This window comes from Prionailurus viverrinus, chromosome B1 (genome assembly GCF_022837055.1).
Source record: "Prionailurus viverrinus isolate Anna chromosome B1, UM_Priviv_1.0, whole genome shotgun sequence".
Classification (NCBI taxonomy): Eukaryota; Metazoa; Chordata; class Mammalia; order Carnivora; family Felidae; genus Prionailurus; species Prionailurus viverrinus.
The window spans coordinates 200469723-200489185 of record NC_062564.1 but is presented as its reverse complement, the minus strand read 5'-3'; the positions used below and the strand labels follow the sequence as shown (position 1 = coordinate 200489185).

The 19463-nt window shown below is 59.4% G+C and overlaps 1 protein-coding gene across 1 annotated transcript; it reads right to left on the bottom strand.

Annotated features, from left to right (window-relative positions):
- Nucleotides 1–3245: 3245 nt before the first annotated feature.
- MSX1 (msh homeobox 1) lies at nt 3246–7471 on the bottom strand. Its single transcript, XM_047854804.1, has 2 exons — nt 6783–7471; nt 3246–4444 (listed from the first exon to the last, which is right to left on the bottom strand). The coding sequence occupies exons 1-2, from the start codon at nt 7249–7251 to the stop codon at nt 4002–4004; spliced, it is 912 nt and encodes a 303-aa protein (XP_047710760.1). The 5' UTR covers nt 7252–7471; the 3' UTR covers nt 3246–4001.
- Nucleotides 7472–19463: the final 11992 nt, after the last annotated feature.

Below are 19463 nucleotides of genomic sequence, written 5' to 3'. Positions count from 1 at the left end.
CTGTCTCCCCTGGGCCTCCTGCGCGACCGGGGCCTTCAATCCCGGGGTCAACGAGCGGAGAAAAGGACCCCAAAACAAGGCGCGCTTGGCGCGAGCTCCCCACCCCTCCCCGGCCTCGCAGAGCCGCGACCGCGACCGCCCCGGTCCCCCGCGGACCCACGCAGAGCGAAAGCGCACCAGGGCCCCTGCCCCGGAGCGATCTCTCCGACCTGGGGCGCCGCGCCACCGACCCTGGGCCTGTTCGGCCCGGCCAGCGTGGTCAGAAGCTGAGTTTGCAGATCGAGGCTTTGTCTGCTCCCCAACAAACCGAAAATGCCTTCACAGACGGCTCGCAGGGCAGGTGAGAAGCCCCTTTTGTTCCCCAAGGGACGGGGCTTGCTCGTGGTCAGAGCACGAAGGAGTTAAATTCGTGGGGCTGTGGCTGGGTTCCCGGGGCCGGTTTGCCAACGACATGCGCGCTTCGCAGGCCTTTTCCAGCCTCGAAGAGCCATTCAGGCGCTAGGTGACCCTCAAGGAGACAGGGCTGGGCAGTGGGGGGAAAGCGTAGATGCCGCCGTGTCACCTGTGTTCGAATCCCTGCTCTACCCTTTATGGGCTGTGTGACCTTGGGAAATCACATAACCTCTCTGGGCTGCTGTCCACTCCCTTGTAAAACAATCCCCTAAGGTTCTGGGGAGGCGGCGATGTCAGGAATTCCTCTGGGCGCCATACGTGGTGACTCCGAGTGAACGATCCGGTGCTTTCTGCCAAAGGAGGAAACCGATCCGTAGAGGACCAGGCCTGGGAACCCCCTGCCCACTCTGCCCTCGCTTGAAAAACAAGCAACTTAGTTCAGAGGGCTGAACGAGCAGCGGTGCCCAGAACCCCGCCTCCAGTTCCCACCAGACCTGGCTGAATCTGACTCGGGGCCCTCACCCCACACCAGGGCACCGCTCCGATCCAGCAAACATTTATTGGACACCTTCTGTGTGCATGCTCTATTGAGATAGGGAATTCAGAAACAAAAAGGAGGGAAAGACAGAACTAGACGAAAAGAAACTAGAGGAGACGGGAGTGGAAGGAAACCCGGACCCAAGCCGGCGACTCGGGCGGAGGCGCGCGCGGAGGCGGGCGCGAGCGGGGGGGGGGTCCCAGGGCGGCCGCCTCCTCCAACCCTCCGAGGTGCTGGGTGGGGGAAGGGGGCGCGCCCGCCTCGCCTGCAGCTACCGCCTCTTTGGAGCCGAGGCGCGTCTGCAGAGCGCGAGCCGTCGCTCATTACTGCAATTATGTTGCTCTAAGTTTGCCTCGACCCTAAATTGCCAAACTTCGAGGAGCCAGGAGGCCCGGGAGTCCGAGCCAGCGGAGACACCTGATCCTGACCCACCATTCCCCTACCCGCACTTGAGGAAAAGCCTCTGGTGCTGCGGGCGCACTGTGAACTGAGAAAATTCAGACCCGCCCCCTACTCCCTGGGCGCCCTCTCTCGCAGGGGTTCGTTGTCGCTTCTCCAGAATCCTGGGAGTGGGAAGGATTTCTAGGCCCACTTTGCAGATGAGAAAACTAAGGAAGCAAGAAACGGAAGATCTTGCTTATCCCAAGTCAGGCAAAGTTTAAGTGGCAGGGCTGGGGTGAATCACATCGGCTTGTCTGACTTCAAGTTCGATGCTATCCCCAGGACGGGAGAATCACGAGGGGTGTTCCAGGAAGGAAGCTGGAAAATGTGTAGAAGGCAGTGTCCTTCGCTCCATCGCGGTCGGGTTGCTTAGTTTCTAGAGGGGAAGCAAAAACAACCCCTTTCTGCGTCTGCCGGAAGGAAGCAGCGATGTACCTCGGCCCTCAAGCGCCTTCCAAGGACTGACTACGTGAGTCTGAGCTTTTTAGGTCTAACTGCTCTCTCTCTCTCGGGGACAAGGAGGCCCGGATTCGAGTTCTGACCGCACTTCTGGGAGCCCGGCTTCCGGGCTCCCCCAGTCTGTCTGGTCCCGCGGAACTGCACTCCACAGCAAGCTTGCTTTCTTCTCCTCCGGAGGGGAGTTGTGGCATGCTCAGACTGCAGCCTCGGGGATCGAACGTTTGCCGGAGCTACGGAGACTGGAAGATCCTAGAACCAGGGTACCCCGGAACTTGCCGGGCGAAAGGTCACAGCCTGCCCGGGGGTGCATGGGCGCAACCCTGTGCGCTCTTGGAATGCCTAGGCAGAGCTCCGGCGCCTGGGGCTAGAAACAGCGCGGTGTGCCCAAGACTCGGTTTCCACCCTGAGCCACGGCCTCTATCCGTGGAGACATCCACCCTCCCCAAGTCCAACGCCAGATACTTTGCGTTGTAACAACCGTTGGCCTGCTCGCCGCAGAGGCTGCCTGGGGCTGTCCCGCGTGGAGTCTGGAGGCGCGGGCCAAGGCGGGGTGGAGGCAAGGAGGCCGGGGGAGGGGGGACGCACGCAGATCTGGTGAGAATTAAACCGGGGCCCCCAACTCGAAAGAGAACAGAGCGGTGCCTGGAACATAGTAGGCCCTGTTTACTAGGAGGTCATTTTCTGCTATCAACATCCTTGCAGAATTCGCCCCAGAAGGCTAAAACTTGGCGCTCGTTCAAATCTATTCTCCTGGGAGCCTGAATTTAACCTACTATATAAAAGAAAAAACGGAGTCTGTGAGAGTTTGGGGGGAGGGCTCATGCAAAGGACACGCCAAGGTGTGTATTGTCGCCTTGGGTTTTCAGTGAAGTGGTTTGTGTTTAGGCGTCCTAACAGGGGGTGTGAAGGAGTTCACATTCTGGCAGCTCAAAATGAAATCCACAAACCGGGTCTACACCAGCGCAGCGACTTAGAGAAGGAAAGCTGTGCCTCCACCCCCCACCTGGCCTCCTGTGGGAAAAACAGGTTTGCGGGGGTGGGAATTGTCTGGATTAGCTGTCTGCAGTCATCAAACCATTTGGGTGATTCGCTTTGTTTTCATAGACAGGTTAAAAAGGAAGAAAAAAGAAAGAGTCGGTTCTGGGTCACCTGAGCAAGTGTCGATTTCAGCTTAAAGCGAATTGGAAAATTGAGCCTAATTATCGTAGGTAATTGCTTCAATTCTCCACTTGACTTTGCCAGCGCAGATCTGTCCTGTGTGTTCAAAGAGACGCCCCCCCTCTGTCCCGGAATATCGTGGTCACCTTTGAAAGGCGTTAAAGTACCATCGCACTGAAAGGCAATTGCATGTGCGAAGACGTGAAATTCAGATAAAAGCCTAACTCAATAAAGAGATCATTTCTTGTAGCTTAAAATTAATTTATTTAACAAATATAGCTATAATATAAATGATAATAAAATTTCAAATATACAGTATATTACACACCATCCCTTCCAAAGGGATTCTTGAGAGACACACAAACGTACTGTTAAATAAGAAACAGGATTTTTAAATTTTATTTTACAATTTCTTCTGATACTGGTGAGAGAGGTCCCTCCAACCTACCTTTGCAACGCATCTGTGTGCCCCCCTCCCCCCACCGCAAACAAACGTTCTGCTGTTGAAGTTCTCTGAAGTTTTCCGAAGGAAGGACCTGGGGGCTGGCGGGGCGGTGGGGAGGCCCATCTCCCCTGGCATGTTCTCTTTCTCTCCAACTGTTCTCATTTCCAAAATCTTCAGGCGGGAGGAGTATTTTTCCTGTGCTTTTCGCGCGGGGTATCAGGGCAGGAGGCAGGGATACAGGACGCAGCCCCTGGTGCGCGTCCAACAGCTAACTCTGCTGAGGCCCCTTGGGAAATTTAACTTCTCTAACCCCAGTTTATCCATCTGTAACACAAAGGATAGGTCTAGATTCTAGAAGAGTGTTAAGGGACCCTTCCAGCCACTTTGGGGGAGGGGATCTGACTTCGGTGAGTGAACGCAGGGAGCGGCCGAGGATACACCAGAGCAGTGTGGGGGGTGGAAGGGGAGCTCGCTGGGTGGGGTGGGGGTGGGGGGCTCCTGCTGCTTTGCAGAAGACAGGGGCTGGAGGAACCGGCTGGAACCGCAGGTAGGGGACCCTGGGACCCTCTATGTCAGGTGGTACATGCTGTAGCCCACATGGGCTGTGTAGAGTCCCACGGGCGCTACCGGCAGCGCGGCGCGCTGGAAGGGGCCAGAGGCACCGTAGAGCGAGGCGCCCGCCGCGGCCGCTACCGCCGCTGGGCCGCCTAGCGGGAAGGAGAGCCCGAAGGCCGCGGGTGGCAGCATGGGCTTGGCGGCCATCTTCAGCTTTTCCAGCTCGGCCTCCTGCAGTCTCTTGGCCTTGGCGCGGCGGTTCTGGAACCAGATCTTCACCTGCGTCTCGGTGAGGCTGAGCGAGCTGGAGAACTCGGCGCGCTCGGCGATGGACAGGTACTGCTTCTGGCGGAACTTGCGCTCAAGCGCCAGCAGCTGCGCGGTGGTGAAGGGCGTCCTCGGCTTGCGGTTGGTCTTGTGCTTGCGCAGGGTGCAGGCCGGGGGGCTCAGCCGCCCTAGGGGGCCCAGAGAAAGGCAGGGGGTTAAGAAAGCGGCGCGGGAGTGTAATCTGCCCACAAAGCAGTAATAGTAGTTAACAACAATACCGGCTATTCATTTGCGTGGGGCACCTCGGTGCCAAGTGCTGGGAGAGACACTTGGAAAAGATTTTCTCCAATTGCCACGCCCCGCGGAGTAGACGTTTCCGTCTACTTCTTGCAAACGAGGAAACAAAGATTCCGGGTGAAACGCGCGCGTGTTCAAGGCCCGAACTTAAGTGGGAAGAGGTGGGATGCTTCGTGCTAGATGGCTGCTTGGGAGGGCCTTCGGCGGCGGGCGTCCTCCCACCGTCGCCCAGGCTGCAACCGTAGGTGTTAATAAGGTTGATGAAACAGGCAGAAAGGCCCTGCACCCAACCCAAGATCACATCTAGTTTTCTGCGTTGGGTGAACATGTATCTGTGCCCGCCAAAGTGTTCAGCGCTAGGCTAGGCCCAGATCTCTTCCCCTTGGAACGGGGTGTTCCTACAGGGGTCTAAGGACAGTCTCAGGGGATGGCAGGCGAGCAGAGCCGGCTGTCAGGCGGTCAGAAGGTTGCACCGGCGGCCATATCTCAAATATACGAAGTGCCAAGGGGAGGGGGGTTGCATCTTCCGGTGGTCTCAGTTGTCTCTTGGGGCTCGGCCACCCCCAGCGCCTTGGCCCTCTGGTCACACACAAATGGGGGTGAGTGGGAGAGGGGTTGCAATGGCTTCTCCTCCAGCTGGGTCTCAGTCCACGGAGATGAACGGTGCCAAGCTTTTTCTTATGGCTTCAGAATGTACCTCAAAGATGGGCGGTGAGCCAGCGCCCCGGCAGAGGGCTCCCGAAGGTACCAGTCGGAGTCCTCTGGGCCAGTGAACCCCTGCCACACAGGGCAGTTGTGGCCAGATAAAACGGAGAACACATTATTCCCAGGACAACGGGGATCTCAACGACTTTGGGGTCAGCGTGGAGGCCCTAACCGAATTCCCGAGTCCTGGAAAGGACGCTTTGCCTACCCAGCGGCTTCCCTCGGGGGAAAAATGAATTCAAGTACATAATGTTTCACCATGCGGGTTTTGCCCAAGTATGCATGTTTTTTCGTTTTTGTTTCCCCCCCCCCCCTTAAATGAGCCTTTGGGCTCGCAGACCACCAGGATATGAGTCAAACGAAATCTTGTGTTAACATCCCCCCCTTCTTCCCTGCTCCAGGCCATTGAGAGTCCGGGAAGCAGTTGGCCCCCGACTCGCTTTCCGCCGGGCCGCCCGAGGGGCGGGCGCCGAGGGAAACGTCAATCCCTTCGGTAGCGACAGCCTAGCCCGGGGCCACCTTCTCCAGCCTTTAGGCCCAGGGAGGGGCTGGCCTTTCAAAGACGTTTAATCCCCAGATAAAAATCATTCCTCAGCATCACGCCATTGAATTCGGGTTGCTATTATGCCGCGCAAAATAATCGGAGGAAACGAGGAAAACTTGGGAATTTCCCGTGCTCCTGAAATATCTCCGAGCGTGTTTGCTGGGCAGAGAAGCCGGGGGGCCGCGAGGCCTTGCAACGACCCCGAACGCGCCTATGGCGGCTGGAGTCCGCTCCAGTGGCCCTGTCGGGCGACGTCTGCGAGCTTCCCACCGCCACGGAGGGGACGCCTCCCACTAATTGACTTGGTGCCCCGCCCCCTCCGCTGGACCTGAGTGCCCCCTCCCACTAATTGAACCGTCCACCGTGAGCACCGAGTATCTGTCTGAAATCTGAAGGGTTGGAAGGGGGAATTTTGCAAAAGGTTCAGAACCTCAGGGCAGAGAGGTACTTTAATGCGGGGTGGAGGGGGTGGGGGCAGTCTTCTATGAGAAAGTGAAACTCTGAGCGCAGGGAAGATGTCCGCACCGCCTGGACCCATCCGTAGGGATAACGGCCAAGTAACAGGGCAAAGGGGCAGATAGAGAAGTGGGGACTCCCGGGGTCTTTTGATAGGAGCAGGAGGGGAGGGTGCCCAGACACCTTGCCCTGGAAGTTAACTGCACCCCCGCCACACACACACACACACACACACACACACACACACACGCACGCCCAGCGTCGCCCGGCCAAGGCGAGGAGTCCGCGAAAGTGGACCGAGAGCTGGGCTTCAGCCAGGCCTCTACCCCTCTAGCTGACGCGAGTAGCGAGAGTGGCGAACCCCGGCCGCCCCGCCAACAGATCTGCAGCATGGGCTCCGGGTACCTGGCTGCAGGTACGCAGCTGCTGGAGACAGGCAGGCGCCGGCTCCAGGCCTGGCGCCCTCCCGCCCCGCACCCCCGCCCGCCCCCCCCTCCCCCGCCGCCTGGGTTCTGGCTACTTACTGGCCGGGGGCGGGGAGAAGCGGGGGTTCTGCATCCACGGGGTCCTCTCGGGCTTCTCGGGGCTCTCGGCTTTGACGAGCGCATCTTCCGGCAGCTTGAGAAGTCCTCCCACCGAGAAATGGCCCAGCGGCCGCGGCGAAGACGGCGCGTCCGGGGCTCCCAGAGACCCCGGCCGGGCGCCCAGGGGCTGCGCGGAGCCGCCCGCCGCCTGTGCGCCCTCGGAGGCCACCAGGGCGCTCTCCTTGGCCCCGGGCTTCCTGTGGTCGGCCATGAGCGCCTCCACGCTGAAGGGCAGGAGTGAAGGGGACACTTTGGGCTTGGCCCCCTCCTCGTCTGCGCCCATGGCGGCCGCCGTGGCCGCGGTGGCGCTGGGGGCCTGGCTCCCGCCTCCCCCCGCCGGCTTGCCGAAGGCGGAGTCCTCCACTTTGACACCGAGTGGCAAAGAAGTCATGTCAGCAGCCGGGGCCATGCAGAGCCGGGCCCCCCCTCCAGCCGCAGCACGGGCCAGCCGCCGGGCATGGGCTTGGGGCGAGCTGGGAGCGCGGCCGGGGCCTTTGGGTGCGCCCGGGGCCCTGGCCGGGCGGGCCCTCGCGCGCGCGCGCCTCCCGCCCCTCCCCAGAAGGCCGGCTCCGGCGCTCGGGGCCTGGTTCCTCGCTGGCGCCGCCGCGCAGGCCGGGTTCCCGGGCGCACTCGCCGGCTCCGGGTCGGGCCGCAGCTCCCCAGAGAACTTGTTAATAAGGCGAGGCCGGCGCCGCGGCGACCAATCAGCGCGCGAGGGGGCGGGCCCGGCGCCTGCCATTGGGCCGCGCTCCTGCGGACGGGCCCCGAGGCGCACTGGGCCGCTGGGCGCGCGGGACGGGGCCGGGCCCCGGGAGGGCAGGGGAGGGGAGGGGAGGGGAGGGGAGGGGGCGCCGGGGAAACTTTCTTCGGCGCTGCAGCCCGGGCCGCGCGTCTGTCTCCCGGTCCTCGCGGCTCTCTAGTTTTCCTGTCTTCCTGGGGGACTCTCCCTGCCCTCGTCCCTTCTCTTCTGCCCTCCCCTCTCTTCCCTTCCTTGATCGCCCCTCTCTCCCACGCCTCCCTCTTTCCTCTGCTGCTTTCCTGTTTCTATCAAGGCTTCTTTCACCTTTCCCTTTGGCGGCCGGCCGCTGCGTCTCTTTCTCTATCCCCCTCCGCTATCTGCCTCCCGTCTTCTCTCCCGCGATCATTGGAGATGAGTCATTTCAGACATACTTCTTTCACAGTTAAAAAAAAAAAAATCTGGATGGTTATGTATTCTAGTAGAGAGAAAGATTAATTTCTTAAAAAAAAAAAAACAACCTCTATTTTCTTCCTCTGTTTCAATCTTCAAAACTTCACCTCTGAGTAGAAGTGGGCCTTTGTCTCTTTCTAGGCGCTGGACTGAAGTTTGCCGAAAGCGGCCACTCTCCTGTGGTGCTATAGACGCTAAGAATAAGAACACATGATATTATCCGGGGTCGTTAATCGATTTTCATTCATGGTGTGTACTTTCCCCCCGCTGTGAACTTCCCTGGGAGGATTACAACACCTATACCGGCGACCAGCTGGGGGAAGGAGCCGCCGGGTCCTTTTGATATAGAACTTATTGAAATAAAACCAGCAGAAACGTCAACAAAACACTGATCTGGCCTTAACGTGACCTCAACGCGTCCGCGGAAACAATAACACGTCCCTGTCTCTGGGTCGCGGATGGTACAGGAGTGGGGAGGCACGTTTGTGGGAGGGGGTCAGCGGAAAAAGAGGACGGTCCCTGGGAAGGATCCTTGGTAGCTGGGCTGGAGAACTTTTATTTTGCCACTTTCGGAGGAAACGTGATTTTTTTTTCTGATAAAAAAAAATGGAGGAAAATGAGTTGAAAGCGCGGGGAGATATAAGATCTATGCAAAGTCGGGTTGGGGCTCAGCAGTTTTCTGCCCCTCCTCTTTATGGCCTCTTATCCCGGGGCCCAGGCCGGCGACCCCCGGGGAGCCAGCGGCGGTGATTGGCGGCTCACCGGGACCCGCCATTGATGACTGCGGGGTTCTAATCTCCAGGAAACACGAGGGGCTGCCGTGGCCATTTAGGGGTAATTATCCGAGCGCGGAGGGACAGCGAATTCCCTCGCCTTTTAACTGGGCGCAATAAAAGCTGTAGATTAGGGGCGTCCAGATTAAGGAAAATGAATTGCTAGAGCCGGAACTTTATTACCCTGACGGCGTCCGGGGTCTGGCGGGAGGGGTCGGGCTGCGGACGCCAGGGTGATCGGCAGCCTCACATCTGTCCATAGGCTCCAGAGATGTGTTCGGGCCTTGGGGGGTGTGGGGGGGAGGGGTTCAGGAATACTCGCATCTGTGAAATTTACGCAGCGTTTCCAGATTCCTTACTCGTCCGAGACTGTAACACAAGCATTAGGCAGGGTTTGGGGCCTCCAGCTCGCGTCGGGCCCAGCTAGAGGCGCGGTGCACCCAGCGGCCTGTCTTAAACTCCCGGTACCCCGGGGCAGGGGTAGGACGAATAGCGTCCTGCCACCAGGCCGCGGAACCAAGGCCCAGGAGGTACGTCTGAGGATGCCAGGATCCAAGCCGCACGACCCATTTCAGAGCTGACCGTACTGACGCTCAGCAAGGCTGCAGGCCGAACAGTGGGCTAGCATCCCAGCCCGGACAGCGAACTTCTATGGCCTGCATTTTCAATTTAGCTGTGGCTGGAAGGAACCCTACAGCCGAGCCGGAATCTCCCTCCGCACCGGGGTTAGACGGAGAGAGGGAACCGAGGCCCCTTGTCTCTTTAGGTCACCCTTTCGACAGATAGCGTGAATTTGCGATGAGGCTTGCGCTGTTCCGCCGCTGTCTCCCATCTCAAGAGTCCAACACTCTTAGATCAATCAGAGTGGGACGGGGCGGGGGAGGGGGGGGAGGATGCTCTGGACCCTCTTGGAGTCCGCCAGCTAAGAACCTCAGCTTTAGGGCGGCGCAGGGGCTCGAACCCCGAGAGTGCAGCCGCGCGACGCAGAGGGGTCTCAGGGCCGTCCCCCGCGGCGGCGCAGCGAGGCCCGGCGCGGGCCCGGGGGCCCGGCCAGCCGGGCGGCGGGAGAAGGGCCGCATCGCTAATTGCGGGGATAAACAATCTGTCACGATCCCTCAGCGCGCCTAATAGGCAGACGAGGATGTTGTTTTTAGGCGCCAGCGGCGGCCGGATCAAAGGCAGCAGCCGGCGCAGGGGCCCTTGAAGTCGCGCCCCAGCCTCCTGGGAGCAGACCGCCTGCGCCCGCAGCCCCCGGCCCTGCCGCCCGCCCCTAGGCATCCCGAGCCCGTCCGGAACCCCACGGTTTTTCGGTTCGGTGTGGGTTCTTGTCCGCTCTCGCCGGGCGCGGCGGGTTAGCCGGGGGCATGCGTGGCAAGGCGAGAAGTGTGTGTCTGGAGAGGGAAAGGGGTTCCGAGTAGACTGCGCCTGGAGCCGGTGCTCAGAATAGCTCTCGGCGCTTGCACCGACCTGCCTTTGAGGGTGGGGGCGCGGGGCGGGGGGGAGATGCCCCGGGTCTCAGAGAAGGGGGTTAGAGGAAAGGAAACGTCTCTGTGTCTCTCGGAGCTTGTTGAGCCCGCGGGAGGAGAGGCACAAGTTTTGGGGCGGCGAGGAGCTTTCTCTGCGTTTGTATTTGTCTGGGCCTTTCCGGATTTCCCGGTTGGTGGGTTTCTCGAGCTGACGGGGCCGGGGTGGGGTGGGGGTGGGGGGGGGAGGCTGCGCCTGTTATCTCGCCGCCAGCACTACCCCCCCAGGCGCTTCCAGCCCGGCATTGCTCCGCGCGGCCGCAGCCGCCCAGAAAGCCGGGCTGTAATTCATGCCTGGCAAGGGCAGGGCTGGCCCGCAGCAGATAAAGCTCGGGGACGGGTGCTCCGCTCCCCTCCCCTCGCGCCTCGCTCCATCCTTCTCAGTGCGGACTCCCTGTCCCCCAACAAAGCACCTCGGCGCTTAGGATCCCAAAGACGGATTGATTGCCTAGCGTCCGACTCCCTGGGCAACTGAACTGGGGACGGGTTTGGTCTCCCCCCCCCCCCCGCCCCAAAAGCCCGTTTGGGGAGGGTGTGCGGCGGTGGAGGGGTGGTGGTGTTTTCAAACTCCCCCTTCGCAGGGAAAGGCTCGCGTTTAGAGGGATCCCGTCTTGAAGAACGCTGTCAGTGTCTGGGTATTGCGGCCAGGATTCGAAAAGCCTGCAGGCTGGCCCCTCACTTGGGCATTCGTTGTCGCCTCCGTCGGGTTTTTGTTTACGCCCCCCCCCCCCCCCGTGCAACGCATTTTGTGGCCTCGACCCAGGAATCCCGCGTGCATTTTAAAAAATGTGCAGCTCAGTGGGACCCCCGGCAATTAGCGAGCCCCAAACAGTCCTCTTTAATAGAATGAATGTGCTATGAAAACCGATTACCCGGAACGATTTATTTTGGTGGGAATTCACCAATCTCCAGGAGGGCGGCGGAGGGGGAGAGAGAGGAGGTATTTTGTCCTGAGGTGGGGAGGAGGGGGGGCGAGGTTGACGGGTAGACAGAAAGCACGACCTCGGGATCCCCCAATCTGCGGAGGGGGCTTCTCAGACCCGTGTCTCCTAAGTCTTTTGGCCTCCGTCGCCTAGAAGCGGACGGCTGGGAGTCAGAGGTTTGGGAAACTGTCTGGGAGTCCCTGATGGTATCCTTCGGGAGGATTTCACAGCTTTCCAGAGAAAAACTCAGGGAGAGCTGGGAACCCCGGTGAGTCCTCAGCCACTAGCTGAATATCCACAGCGCGCATCCAGATTAAAATGCTTTCTGCTTTCCCCAGACCTGGGCAGAGCTTATGCCTTTTAAGAGTTTAGGGGCCCTTCTTCAACGCGAAGTGAAAAAAAAAAAAAGAAAAAAGAAAAAAAAAACTACTTGTAAAAGTATTTTCTCCTTCTGGCTCCTTCCTCCGCCTCAAGTGGGCCCAACTTGTGCGGCGCAAGTGCCCAAGCGCGGTGGAGTCCGACTGCCCGCTTCCCGCCCTTCCCCCACTTGCTTCTTTCCTTTCGCTCAGGCTGGGGCTGGCTTCCTTGTGTCTTTAAGTTCGGAAGCGGGTGAGGGGGCCTGGATCCGCGGGGGGGGAGAGAGGGGGCCCCCTTTCAAATGGCCCAAATTAATGTGATCGCGACATGAGGGTGCACTTGGGGAAGATGAAAGCGGGGGCCGGCCGGCTCCTCCTAGAGCTCTATAATTATAGATAATATATCCCATTTCAAAGCAATTAGACCAATCAGGCGTAACGAACCACTTTGCTGCCGACGAATAACAAAGGCGCACGGTTATTTAAGCCTGGAGATGTCAGGCAGACCCCGAGGCTCCGGGGGCCGACCATCCCGGCTCTGCCCACCCCGGGCCGAGGGAGGCTCGCCCTTCTCCCCGCCAGGCTCTGCCCCGCCGGCTGAGGGCCCCGTCTCAGTTCCGGCAAGGGCCTGGAGGGCCAGGGGATTGGAGGGAAGGAATGCGAAAAAGAAAATTGACTTCTATTGAGCAGGGTGTCAGGCCTGTCGTCAGAGGTTTTGCAAACTTTATCCGATTTAATCCCCTCTACCCGGGGAGATGGGCATTATTATAGGCTTTCTTCGCCTTCCACATGACAAAACAGAATCAGAGAGGTAAAGTGTCTTGCCCAGGGTCACACAGCTAGTTAGCGGTGGCGCCGGGATCCAGACGCGGGTGGGTCTGAACCCCCGAAATCTACTCCTTACACTGCGGGGAGCGGTCTCTCTCGCTGCGCTTTCAAGAGACGAAATGAACGCACTGAAATACCGCGGAGGCCGGCAGTTTGGGGTGGAACCGCCTTCGAGTCCCGCCCCCAATCCGCAAAATGGGTGTTGCGGGCAGCGCTCAGTACCCTTCCCTCCTGCTCCTCCCCTCCCCCTGCCCACCACCTCCTTGAGAGTCTTGGAGACTGTCCAGTTTTTCTTATGAAAGTTACCAAATGCCGAGGATCTCAGGTCCCTCAGAGAAGAAAACAGGCGCGCCAACGGCGAGAGGCGTCACCAGCCGAAGGCTGAGGGCCAGTTTTTCTGAGCCTCGGTTTATTCACTTTCAAAGTGGGTGCGCTGTGCCGCGGCTCGGATACCGTGAGCTCGCCCGCAGCTGCTCGCCGGGCCCACGGCTGGCTCCGCTCTGTGGCAGGTTCCCCGGCGCTGCGCGCACTTGGCATCGAGGGGGCTGGGGCCTTTCCTCTGGGCCTGCGGATTCCTCCCCTGCAGGAGAATGCGGGGTCGGGGAGGCCCGCCCTGCCCGATCATCGAGGAAGGTCCGAGGTGCCTGTGTTGGCGGGGGACCTCGGGCTTCACCCCCCACCCCCCGCACCCAGCGCGGCCACCCCGCCAAGGAGAGTGAGAGACGCAGACAGGGCGGGGAAGAGGCGGCCCAGTGATGGAGGGAGGCAGGAAGGCAGAGAAGCCCAGGCGAAAAGAAACTCAGGACACAGAGATGCTGACAGCCAGAGCCTCCCGCGATCCAGGCACTTGTGGCAGAAATGGGAAGCGACTGTGGGGCGCCGAGGAGGTCCAGAGCCGCACTAGAAGAGAGAGCAGAGGAGGGGAGCCTAGGGAGTGACCCTGGAAGTGTGCCCCCCCACCTGCCAGGGGGACAGCCCGAAGGACTCTGTGGGAGGCGCCCCTTCTGTGAGGAGGGGTGGGGAATGAGGTTAGGGGGGCCTGCAGCCCCTCTCCCCACGATTCCCATCCCTTCCCTCTTTCTCTGCTCCTCTCCCTCGGGTCCTGACTTCTGACTTTCCTTCTCGGCGTCCTCCCTTTCTCCCCCCCTCTCTCTCTGTCTCTCTCTCTTTCAGATGGGTCTCACTCAGAAGCCCCGGTCTCTGGTCTATGTACTTCTGTCTCTCCATGGCAGGGTCTCTTTTCTCCCCTGTCTGCCTGTCCCTTTCTCCGAGTCCCTCTCGCCTGCCCACTCCTCCTCCCCACCACCATTCAGTTAGAACTACTGTCCTCAAGCCACTCAGAAGCTAATGTGACTCCGGTCGGTTTTGTCTGCAGATAGCCTCCGATTTCTGGAGCGGCCATTCCCACCTCCGAGAGCAGGGGGAAGTGTCCCTCCCCGCCCTGGCTCCTGCCTCTCCTGCCTCTCCTGCCAATAACTGGAGCTAGTAACTTCTAGCCTCAGTTTCCACATCTGGGCTGTGAACTGCCCGGTATACCCTCTGCCTGGGGTCATGGGGAGGATAGGAAAGGGGTGTGGCCCAGGTCCTGCCCTGCAGAGAGGCCGTTGGCTCTGGATCTGGACCCGCCAGGGACACCTAGGCCCCACCCCACCTGGCTTGTCCCTCCTGCCTGGGATGCCCCCTGGAAAGTTCTCAGAGGGAAAAGACTCCCCCTCCCCCTGCCCAGAATTTCGATCCTCTGACACTTTCTATGCACTGAAGCTCAACCATCCAGAAAAGACAGCGGCTGGCCTATGCCCTACACACCCCTCCCTCCCTTCAGGCCTCCAAGGTCCTGAAGCCTCCCTGTGACCCTCAACCTGGAAGGCAGAGTCCAGGAACCCTCCAGCATGCAGTAAGCGCTCAATCCGTGTGCAAGGGAGCAGCCGTGTGGCCTAGAGAGGGAAACTGAGGCTGAGACGGACAGAAGTGGCACTAACATACAGGTTCCCCAACCAACCCTAACCCAGTGCTCCTCCCTCCCCGGCTCCCAGGAAGGTCAGGAAACCTGGGTGCCCCCTCTGGGACCAGTGGCTTGCACCTTGCGAGGACTCCGGTGCGAGAGCAGGAAGCCCAGTGCCCCCTGGCGCACGCTGGCCCCGATGAGTTCAGGGAGCGTCTGGCCTGCGTCTCCGGTGAGGGCTGGGGACACCGGCTCGGAGTCTGGAGGCAGGGTTCGGTTATTCCTGGAGCTGGGGGAGGGGACGGTGGATGCTGGAGCGAACCCACCCGCACTGAGCAGAGATTATGTGCTAGGTGTTTCCAACGCATCACCACAATTAACTTCTCACAACAGTCCCCGGGGTGGGCATCCCATTTTCCAGATGAGAAAACTGAGGTGCAGCAAGTTGAAGTCGCGTGCTTCAGGCCGCGCAGCTGGGCCGCTCCGGCCACCAGGACGGGAACCAGCGAGCGCTAGGGCGCGGTTTCCGCCGCGCCACGCGTGCAGGGAAGAGCGGCAATCTTTGGTGTCCCCCTCCCAGCCTCTGGCACCGGGTAGGCGGGCCGTGGAGGTCGCACATGCCGGAGAATTTGATTCAGTTCTGCTTTCCTCCACCTCCAGCGGGTTTGGCGCGCGCGATTGCCCAGGCCCTGCAGTGGTCTCGAAACCCGCAGATTCTGGGCGCTCCCCGAGGGGGCGGGGTCACGACTCCTGCAAAGCCACGCCCCTTCGGATCCGGGGATCCCGGCCCCGCCTGCCAGGGACCCAGGCGAATGACACAGCGCCTGCCTGAACCCCAGGTGCTACATCCGTGGAATGGACCCCGCTTTGCGGTGCTCCCTGAGACTGTTGGAAAAGGATCAGAGTCCAGGGAAACTGGAAAACGGAGGCGCTAAACGCCAGGATGGGGAATAAGTCCTGCTATTGGTAATAGTTGAGGCCTCTTGGCAATTACTATCCCCAGGCACTGTTCTGAGCTCGCAAGTATCTTGATGCTTTTAATCCCGGCAGCAAGTCCCTTTTTATCCCTGGTTACATGTGGGGAAACTGGAGTTAAATAGTTCCAACCAACATAAAAACAGGAAGTGTTCTAAGATTTCTCCCGGCACCCCAGGGGATTTTGCAGTGCGCCCCACGGCACCGACGGACCCCGGGTTGGAGACCCCTGCCCTGGACTCCCCGACAGGAGAAGGGCAGAGAAAGGTGCAAAGCCTTGCCCGTCCACAGGGTGCTTCCGGTGGCCCCTGTTCTGATACCCTTGCGTGGGCATCAGTCTGGCTCCCTAGAGCAAGCTTGTGGGGGCCTCCGCGGCCAGCACAGGGGCTCGACTTCAGGAGGAGACACGTGACAGGAGAGGTGGATGGATGACCAGCAGGTGACAGCAAGCTTTCAGCACCAGCCAGACTCCCAGCCCAGAGCACCCCACATCGGGCCAGCTGCACTGGGGCCAGGGGGTAGGGCCAGAGGGCTGGACCTTGGGGTCAAGGGTAAAGACAATTCATCCTAGTGCCGATCAAATAGTTCTTGAACGACGTTTCTAAAAGAACACTGAAGTCACTCCTCCGTTGCTGGTTCTGCTGCCTTTAAATCTCCTTTGACCTTGACGGGGAGTTCTAGCTGCCTCCTCCTCTGAAGATAGGCAACCGAGGCCCAGAGGGGTCACACGACGCGCTTGGTGTCACTCAGAAAGGCCTGCGTGGACTGCAGGCCCCACCCTTCTCCCAAAGATGAATTTCCCTCCCCGGGCCTTTCTGGGGAATAGAATTCTTCTCCCAACAGCCTCCTCCCCAACTTTGCAGGCAGGAGTGAGCAAACTCTCCTATGGCACCTCCCCAGCCGGTGGCGCCCCCAACCCCCTTGGCAGTCTCCTTTCCCGGCCAGGGGTGCACGACAGCCCCACCTGAAGGGGACCCTTCCCATCCCTGGGGAGACCTCCTATCTGATGGAAAGGTGGGCCCCTGGCCGCAGCCCAATTAAGTGAAAATAGATCCGGCCTTATCAGGTTCAGGGGTAGTCCTTGGCGGTGGTCCCGTGGCGGCCCCGGAGGGTCGCTGTCTGTTTGATTTTCCTGCTCAGACACACTTGTTTAAACAGACCCCTCAGGGCCTCCAGTAACCTGAGCCAGCCAGGAGCGTGATTGCCAGGTAAGGGGAGGCCGGCTAGGATTGGGGGGCGGGGCGGGGAGGCGGGGGTGGGGGGGTGGTGGGGAGAGAAACGGAGGAGGCCACCTTTAGACCCTGGAGGACTCTCCTCCACAGGGTGCTCCCTGCGGACTTGCTCACCCTCTCCAGCCTCCCTTTCTCCTTAAAGGTGAGGATTCGTTGAATAAGAGCCCCTCTTAAGTGTTTGGAGCTGCTCCTAACACAGCCGAGGGCTGGATGTGAGAGTCCAGGCTGTTCCCTGCCATCACAGTGCACCCTGGCCCTGGGCCGGTACTCTGTGCCCTTTTAAGTAGACGAGGAAGCCGGGTCCAGAGAGGTCCAGTGGCTTAGATGGGCCAGTGCCTGGAGACAGCATCCCAAACCAGCCCGGTCACCCCAAAGCGGTGTCCTTTGGGCCCCACCACACCCTGAGCATGACTCCTAGCTCAGGCTCAGGGCCCTGCACCTGCGCAGTGTAGAGAGGGGCACAACCCAGTGGAGGCGGGGCCCCCACATACTCCCCGGGACGTTAGGAAAGTTGCTGACCTCCTCATGGCTCAGCTTTCTCATCTGTAAAATGGGCCTCACGAGTCCGCTCACCTTATGTCATGAGGAGTAAACAGGAAAAAGCATGTGAAGTGCTTGCCACGGTGCCGGGTCCTCAGAAAGTCTGCAATAAAACCTGTTTTCTCACTAGAAGAGGTCTTTGGGCTTTCCAGAAGAGCCCTGTCCTGGCATGGAGTGATGTCACAAGCACAGCCCCGGTGACAGATTTTTAGAGCACATCCCAGAAGATACAGCCACTTTCTATGTCAAACTCTATCTGAGCCTTGCAGTGACTGTGAGCTGACCGGGAGATGTTTGAATCCGATTTTCTAGACGGAAGGCCAAGGCCCAGAGAAGTCAAGACACTTGACTTGTGCTGCACAGCTCCTGAGGAGCTCTTTCACTTCCCCAAGACAACTCTCCTGGCCCTGCCCCAAACCCCCATCCAGAGGCCGGCAGCCTGTGGGCCACTATCCTTGGACCAGCCAGGTGGAGGACGATGAACCAGTTCTGGAGAGAACAGCGAGCACAGAGGCGGGGGTGGGTGGGGAGGGGGCAGGCTGTACAGACCCCAAGGGTCTGTAGGAGCCCCGCCTGCCTTCCGGTACTCCCAGACGCCCTGCACTTTCGGTCAGAGGGCAGCATGAGACAGTTCGGGGCTCCTATGGACTCCTTTTCGCCCGCAATAACAGTCATTACAGCTGCCTTCTCGAGCCCTCATTATCCTGTGTTTACAACCCTTCCAGAAAAACAGAGGCCTGCCCAGCACACCCCTCCCCGCGTCACAGGCAGGGAGGGGCCTTAGTTCTGCTTTCTGACTACAGACAGAATAACCCTCCCCGAGACTCTCCTGGGGCTGGGCAGTGGTTCTTCTGCGTGTGCTGACGTTGAGACTTCACCCTCATGATGCAAAGAAGGCAGTGATGTTGCCTCTGCCTGAAGCACTTCAATCATTTCAGTGAATGCGTCCAACAACGCTTAAACCCAGGCACCATTAACCCATTGAACAGATGAGAAAGCAGAGGCACCGGGAGGCTGTGGTCCGAGGCAAGGCACTTAGTGGACTATGCTTCTGACCTCAGACACGAGGAGAATGTTAGTGGCGTGATGATCGCCACCACGAAGCTTGTACAGGCTGGTCATTCACACCGTCTCATTGAATCCCTCCTGGCCACGCGGGATCTGCCCTGTGCTCTCCATGCCAGGGCTGGCCAAAATCACGAAGGTGACGCGTAACTGGCCCAAGGTCACTCAGCCGCTGGAGGGTCCAGGGGAGGATCTGAACCTTGCAAGGGAGTCTCCTCAAAGAGGAAGTTGACACTTTGGGCAGAAGATCAGGGGAGGCTCATGCAGAAAAAAAAAAAAAAAAAAAAAAAAAAAAAAAAAAAAAAAAAAAAAAAAAAAAAAAAGAAAGGAAACAAATGTTTCTTGGCAGGAAAAGGCCCCTGGGATTGCTCCCTCTCCACATGTGCGTGGACATCAAAGGTGGGGACCATAGGTCGCTCTACTCAGCTGGTGCGTCTGGGGCAGAATTGGTCTCAAATACCAAGCCAGCACTGGGTCTCGGCTAGGGAGGGAGCCAGATGAAAGGGAGAGCAGGGGGAGGGTGGGGAGAGCAGAGGAGGAAAAGAGGGTGCATCAAAGGGCCCTTCCTCCTGCTTTGCCAGGTTTGCTGTCCATGTGCAAGGCCCAGGGTGGGATGGGGGTCTTCAAAGAGGAGCCTTCGAAGAGCTCAGCCATCCCCTCCCGGACGCCAGCGCGGTCCCGAGCAGAGACCCAGGGCTTCCGATGGGAATCGGAAAACAATAGAAAATCTACCACGGGATGCCGGGAAACAGGTAACCCGCCAACTCTGCTGACCCTTCTCAGACTTGATGCCATTTCTCTTCACCTCCGACCTGCGAGGTGGCATCGTGGTCCCCATTTCTGGAAGATGGAATCAGTAGTGACCTGTTGAGAGCCACTCAGTAGAGCGGCCTCCCCACTGTCCATGAGGGTGCATGTGACTCCCGGAGGTTTAGCCCCACCACGTGGGACTTGGGATGGAGGCTGTCCTATTAGGACACGTGTTCATCTCCGAAGCCAGCAGAGCCCTAAAACCAAAATACGTCTTCTCAGAGTTCAAGAGGCTCGACTTCCAAGATCAAGGTGTCCGCGGGCTGTGCGTTCTCTGGGTAAAGTCCTTCCTCGTCTGATCCTGGCTTCAGCGGTGGCCGGTGACCCTCGGTGTCCGTTCGCTTGTGCCTGCATCGTTCCAGTCTCTGCCCTGGTCTCCTCTGGTCCGTATGTGTTCACGCCATTTTCCCTCTGAGTGTCTGTCCAAATTTCTCTCTTTTTATCAGGATACCAGTCATATTGGGT

Bases quoted from the DNA above. Each gene is read 5' to 3' on its own strand.
- MSX1 (XM_047854804.1), bottom strand. From the start codon at position 7,251: ATGGCCCCGGCTGCTGACATGACTTCTTTGCCACTCGGTGTCAAAGTG. The intron at 4,445-6,782 runs GTAAGTAGCCAG...TGGGCCCCCTAG, and splicing joins CTTCTCCCCGCCCCCGGCCA to GGCGGCTGAGCCCCCCGGCC.